The sequence below is a fragment of the Metopolophium dirhodum genome, chromosome 1, assembly GCF_019925205.1.
Source record: "Metopolophium dirhodum isolate CAU chromosome 1, ASM1992520v1, whole genome shotgun sequence".
NCBI lineage: Eukaryota > Metazoa > Arthropoda > Insecta > Hemiptera > Aphididae > Metopolophium > Metopolophium dirhodum.
Genome location: NC_083560.1, coordinates 5,672,908 through 5,679,823, shown reverse-complemented (window position 1 = coordinate 5,679,823; position 6,916 = coordinate 5,672,908). Strand labels below are relative to the sequence as shown.

Genomic DNA, 6,916 nt, shown 5'->3' with positions numbered 1-6,916 from the left:
TTAACACAACATTTATTAGCTTAGACCATATATGTTATTATTAAATTTGAGGTAAAATTACAAAAAAAAAATTGTATGTTAAAACAAAATGTTAATATCAAAAATTATCCATACCTTGAGGTTTTAATTTTCTTTTAGTTTTAATGTTCATCAATTGACTGCGGAGATCTACTTCAAAATCATCATCTATAAAATGAATGCTACAAACTGTACTAGTTTTTGGATTCCATGTATCTTTTCGTCGACAAGCATTAACCCAAAGATTACACAATTTTTTATCCTTAGGAAATGTATGATATGAAATGTTAAGGTCCTTTTTCTTAGTCACTTGCAAACTGTTGGAACACAAAGCTACAGCACACCTAGTACCTGGCATCTATATCATAAATTAATAAAAGTTTTTAATGACATAATAATAATACTATTATGATATACTATATTCCTAACAAGTTGAGTTGACCCTATGTGACATATTCGATGCTTGAATAAGTATTCCTTAAATTAATTTTAATAATTAAAAAATACAAAATGTATAATAGTAACTAAAACCAATGCAAGGTAGTTTAAGCAATACTTTTTTTTTTCTTTTCTTTAGCCATAGTCTCGTTTATGGATAACATCTGAGTCATAAGTATAGCTTATGTGATACCTACTTATTCTTAAGTATTGACTATGTATACGCCATACGGCCCATAATAGTTTGTGACACGTCACATTTATGTCACACAATAATATATTAATTAAAAATTAAATATTTACGAATTAGGAACTTACTTTGCTTGAAAACTGAAAACTGAAAACTGGCAACTACTTGTCTGCTTGAAAACATAAAACAAACTTAACAAACACATAAGACATTACATTATGATACTGAATAATATTGATATCAGTATATTACAGACAACAGAGGTCTATTATGACGTCACGGTATTAGAAACCACGCCCCCTTCGTGGTACAATGCTTTGACCGTTTAGTATATTATCCGTGAGCTGCGGCGACGATAGCTCTGGCAAGCAGGTGAACGGGGCGCGGCGGCTGTTGGCGACGGCACCGGACGACGGCGAGTGACCGGATTGCGTAATACGCACGTTACGTAATCACGGCACCGAGCGTGGCGTCACACGAGGGATAGCACCACAGTACCATACGTATAAACAGTAATAATAGCACGCCGAACGGCGCGATCACGAATCACTGCACTAACGCGAAATAATAATCGACACACAGCAAAGAATATAATAACACAACATAAATCGCACCACACGCGGTGGCTGAACGGCGGACGGTCACGACACACGTACGGTGGGCTCGCCTGGAGCGTACGGAGAGGACTATTATAGTGTAAAGTTGCCGGCAGCGATTCGTCCGGAGCCCGGTGTCCGCGCGATGCGCCGTCCGTCTCGCGGACCGGTTGCCAACTGCTGCTCAATAAACGGCGGCAATTTCGAACAATGTTTTTATTGATTAATTTTTTAACAAATTTTACTAGATTTTGAATTAACACTAGTCAAGAAGTAAACTTTGTTAAGTACTAACACCGCACATGTCCAGAAAATTTCTAGTTTGTCATCCAAAACTTGTTTTTTCCCATATTAGATGGTCATGTACTTAATATACACAAATTATAGTGCTCATAAACATTGAACAAATGGTTAGTATCTATAAAAATACATTCACATAATTATGTTGAGATTTCACCTATTGGTTTCATTCATTTAATATTTTAATATTTTGTTAATAGCAAAATATTAAGAGGCTGTCAGCACAATATTGGTTTTCTCTCTCAGACCCACGCGCAACATAGATAAAACACTTTGACCAAAAATATTTTTTTTATGATTTTTGAGTAAACTTTGTGTAAAATCAACTATTACATAAATTATAGAGCATAATATTTTGAGGGTATGACTTATCGATTTTATATTTTATTGTTATTTGACTTTGTATTCAACTTTCAAAATAAACAAAAAAATGTTGTATATTTAAATTATATTTAAATTGTTTTGAGACAATGTCATAGCCTCAAAAAATGTTTTCTCCATCGTTTTTGTAATGAGTGATTTTACTCTTAGATTACTTAAAAAAATAAAAAATAAATTATTCTGTGTTAATGCATTTTGTCTATGCTGCGCTTGGGCTAGAGAGAGAAAACAAATAGTGCGCTGACATCCTCTTAAAGAATTGAGTATATTACAAAATTCCCCATTCGAAATATTGTAGTTAATTACTTATTAAGTTAAGTAAAAACTGTAAATCACTACCCTAATTACTCAAATTTAACAAAAGTAGTATCATTGGTTATGAATATTACAGATTGCTCACTGGCCAGTTTTTAGATAGCACAAAATATTCACTCCCGGTAGATGACAAGGTGAAGTTACTACTTGCGATTACAAATTAAATTGATTTAATTAAGGAGTGGTGTGAAGATAATAACCTTAATTTAAACTTAAGTAAATCTAAATATGTAATTTTTAATATCACTAACTATTATAGTTTTTTATAGTACTGACTTATCTTTATGTACACATTCTTATAAATGTAAATATTTAAAAATAGGTATCATGTAAATTGATGTAAATGTATTCCTTTACAAGAGTTAAATAATGCAAAATTTTTGGAACATATCTATTTAGTTAATAATGTAATAAAAAAATTATTTTATAAATTTAAAATACCTACTTTGCAATATCTTAGACTTAAAAACTTTTAGAGTAGTTTTTTTAGCTCTAGCACAATAGTACATACTCTAGCCACATTAATGTTCTAATTGAATATTACTATAATTTATTTACTTAAAATTATTCTAAATAAGCCAAGATTATATTCAACAAATTTATTATACATATATTTTAGCATCCAAACTTTTAATTTACTTTATGAACGACAAACTTTATTATATATATTGTATAAAATTAAATCTATTATTAATGATTATCAACCATCACACACTTATAACACAGGATTAAAAAATAATAACAACCATAATATTCCTTTTAATTACACCAATTTTGGTAATCAAAGCCCTATAGTTATAAGTATAATGTATACTATTATTACGTAAATATAACATAAATGTTTTTTCTTTTACTAATTTTGCTCTGTATAAATAGTAGGTATGTAATAGTGTGTTCTAACTTAGCCGTATTTTTGTATACGAAATGCTATAAAAACCTGCAGTGTTCTCTTTTGTTTTGTGATATAATTTTAGATTTATTTTTATTTAGCTTTATAAAATGCAAGAATACCACATTCAATAAGGATTGAAAATTTAAAACATAAGTTCCACGTAAATATACCGAGGTGACGAGGTAGGTTATATATAAATTACTTTATTCACAATAATATCATCAAATATACTTAGTAATATCGTTTTTCTTATACAATGATATTAGTTTTTAACACGTTTTTGAAAATTATTCAATTTTTTTTATTTCTACACTCCTCACCTAAAAAAAAAAACACACCAACTAGATTCACTTTCCTATCAGCAAAAAGATGCTGAAGTAGAAAATCGGACACCAACATTGTTTTGCTACGCTCAGAATCTTAAAAAAAAACATAAATAATAAAATAATAAACTAGAAGCTACCTATATGTTATTAACTTCAATCGTTTTAAGAATGTACTGTTATTGTACCCATATATAAATGTTAAGTAAATAATAAACTTAATTTAATTTAACGTATTTTTTTTATATGTCCCATAAAATATTAAGTGGGTGAGTGGGTAGAATAAAATCTTGGCTCCTTGTTTGAATATAGCTCACCACGCCACTGGTCGTAAGTATTTTTATACTAATTTGTTAAGTATGTCCTTAATAAGGCAAAGGAAAAAAAATAAAATTAAAAATTGTGTAGTAAATGTCTAAAAAGAGAAATAATTTTTTTCTACACATTTATCTGCGTACAGTGATATATTTACATATATCCTAGATCACTCTACCAATAACGTGTTATTGAAACAAAAGTTTCAAGTCAATTTTAAATTTCAAAGCACCTTAAAATTAAGATAATTTTTTCAAAAATTCCATGAAACAATTGGGTTACATTTGTATTTATTTTGAACACATCTGATTTTAAATCAAAAAAGCGATTCCTAAAGAGCATAGTCTAGAAGCTTATAATTTATTACATCAACCATTTTTTTTCGAAATTACAATCAAACTTCAGGATGGGTGATTTAATTACTACCCCGATTAGTAGTTTTTATATAGTTGTGCAAACAAAAATATAATATTTCATTTTTCTCAATGTATTGGCTCGTGCGTGCATTACAGTGATTCTCTGTAACACACAATAATGTTAATTTACTGCTCACATATTGACATAGCCCAAATGTACATGTCATATGAGTTGCCTAAATATTACTCCTTAAAACGTGTTAGGCCCCATTACCTAAAAGTAGTGATTTTTTTGCGAAATTGACAATGTAATTTTTTTAATTGTAAGCTTTCCTACGTTACTAATTTGTATATTTCAAGATTATAATATTCATACTCGTCGTACCAAGGGTACATATAATTTACTTAATTTTACTGTTTTTTTTAAATTTATTTTTTTGTATTTCTTAAACGTACGATCTGGATTTGTCACAAATATACATATCATAATACATTTTTACACAATTCGGCTTTTGATTGGGTTTCACCTGTGTTTGCCGCGTGTGTGCGGGAGTGTTTGCTTTAACTACTTAACCACCTGTTCCGACAAACCACTGCCTAATTTACGTCTCGTTTGTGATGAAATAAAAACTAGCCGTTAATATCGTAACATTTCAATCGTCTCACTCGGTTTTTGGTAGACAGCACGAACTATGATATGGAAGATTGGACACGACGATAGTTGATAATGTTTGCCTAAAAGTAAGTTCGTGATAAACAATAAACACTAAGCATATATTTAACGACCGTCGAAAAATCATTTGGCGCGCTGTAGGTGGGACGCCGTCTGCCCTCGGAAAAACATGACACGCGCACTTAATGGAGAATTGGATCAATTTTGGATAAATATGAAGTCGATTCTTGGCTTCCAAAAAATGTATATTTAAATAAGTTCCAAAAACTGTAAAATATTATGTTTATGTTTATCATTTATTAAATCATATTAAAGGCTAGTATTAGGGTGTACGTAATTTATAATGAGTTTCTACTTTATTTAAAACCTTCACTGTATTATCGTAATAGCCAATAGTCAATATTATGTTTATATTAGTATATTGATTGATTTAATATTATCATTATTACAGCAAACACGGGCATAAACCATACCTACTTAGTTAGGTAGAATTAAAAGATTTAAATGTATTTAATCAGTGATTTTATTTAAATTACATCATTGATACAGTAAAACCTCGCTAAAACGGAACTTCGGTAAGACGGAAACCCCGGTATTACGGAATATTTGTTTGGTCCCGTTTCAAATTACATATAATTTTATCCCGCTAAGACGGAAACCTCGCCAAGCCGGAAACGGACACGTTTTTGTAATGAAAGTTGATGAAAACCCTCGCTAAGACGGAAATATAACACGATTTTGTGTAATAAATTTATTTTTGTACTGTCGATACTCATAGATAATCGATATACGAGCGCGTACGATGACATTAAAAACTAATAAAATTGATACGTATACGCATACAATATTATTATCTGAGTTGCTTGGTTCGGTATCAAATCTTATATCGTTACGTTCGTGTCGTTTGCGTCGTTGCGTTTTCCGTCTATCGTTTAAAATGTCGAAAAAAACAACTCTTACGCTATCGGATAAAATAAACTTAATCGAGTTAAAGCAACATGAGAATCTTTCAGTGAAGGAACTTATGGTGAAATTTAAGTGTGGAAAAACGCAAGTTTATGAGGCAATAAAAAATAAAGACAAACTAATGGAGCAGTGGGTGAGTTGTAAAAATTCTGGTAAAAGTAAAAGAGTGGTGTCGGTGGGATATGAACAAGTTGAACGAGATTTATACAGGTGGTTCGTCAATTGTCGGTCGAAAAGTTTGCCAATCTTCGGACCTATTATACAAACAGAGGCCACTAAATTGGCAGGAAAACTCGGAATCAGTGATTTTAAAGCTTCAAACGGTTGGCTTGACCAGTTCAAACGACGGCACAATATCGTCTGCAAACAAATCAATGGGGAAGTAAATTATATAAATCAAAATACAGTTTAAAATTGGAAACGCAAACTCTTAGTTCTCATTAAAGGGTATGAAGCTAAAGACATTTATAATGCTGATGAAACGGGTCTTTTTTTCAGAGGGATCCCTACCAAGTCTTTAGTAATAAAGGGCGATGCGTGTGTTGGTGGTAAAAAATCTAAGGATAGGTTAACTGTATTGATGTGTGGGAGCATGGCAGGTGAAATCAGGAAGCCTCTTGTTATAGGCAAATCAATTAAACCTCGTTGTTTTAAGAATATGAATATTGCTTCATTACCTGTGACTTGGAAATCTAACAAGAAGGCTTGGATGACGGCCGAAATAATTGAACAGTGGCTGCAATATTTCAATGCAGATATGCGATTACAGAACAGAAATATTTTATTATTTTTGGACAATGCGACATGACATCCTTACATTAAACTGTCTAACGTGAAAATTCATATGCTACCCCCAAACACCACTTCGGTTTCTCAACCGATGGACCAAGGAGTTATTTACACCTTTAAGTCGTACTATCATAAATTTATGCTACAGTCGCTTGTGTGCAAAATTGATAGTTCTACTTAGGTTCACCAGCTTGCTACTTCGATAACTGTCTTAGACGCTGTAAATGGTTTAATTTCTGCCACTTTAAATTTCTCCGAAAATGTACTGTTTTTAATACTTAAATTATAAATATATGTTAAATGACTTATTATTTTAATGGCTACATGTTTAATTAACCGAGATTCCATAATAGCATGCGGCTGT

At 31.1% G+C, this 6,916-nt stretch overlaps 1 protein-coding gene across 1 annotated transcript; it reads left to right on the top strand.

Moving 5' to 3' along the window:
- The first annotated feature begins 5,734 nt into the window (after positions 1 to 5,734).
- LOC132939961 (tigger transposable element-derived protein 4-like) lies at positions 5,735 to 6,571 on the top strand. Its single transcript, XM_061007441.1, has 2 exons — positions 5,735 to 6,086; positions 6,198 to 6,571. Exons 1-2 carry the CDS (start codon positions 5,735 to 5,737, stop codon positions 6,569 to 6,571), a joined length of 726 nt encoding a protein of 241 aa, XP_060863424.1.
- Positions 6,572 to 6,916: the final 345 nt, after the last annotated feature.

Excerpts from the sequence above, each read along its gene's own strand:
- LOC132939961 (XM_061007441.1), top strand. The coding sequence starts at position 5,735 with ATGTCGAAAAAAACAACTCTTACGCTATCGGATAAAATAAACTTAATC. Across the intron at positions 6,087-6,197 it reads TGATTTTAAAGCTTCAAACG|TTCTCATTAAAGGGTATGAA; the intron begins GTTGGCTTGACC and ends GCAAACTCTTAG.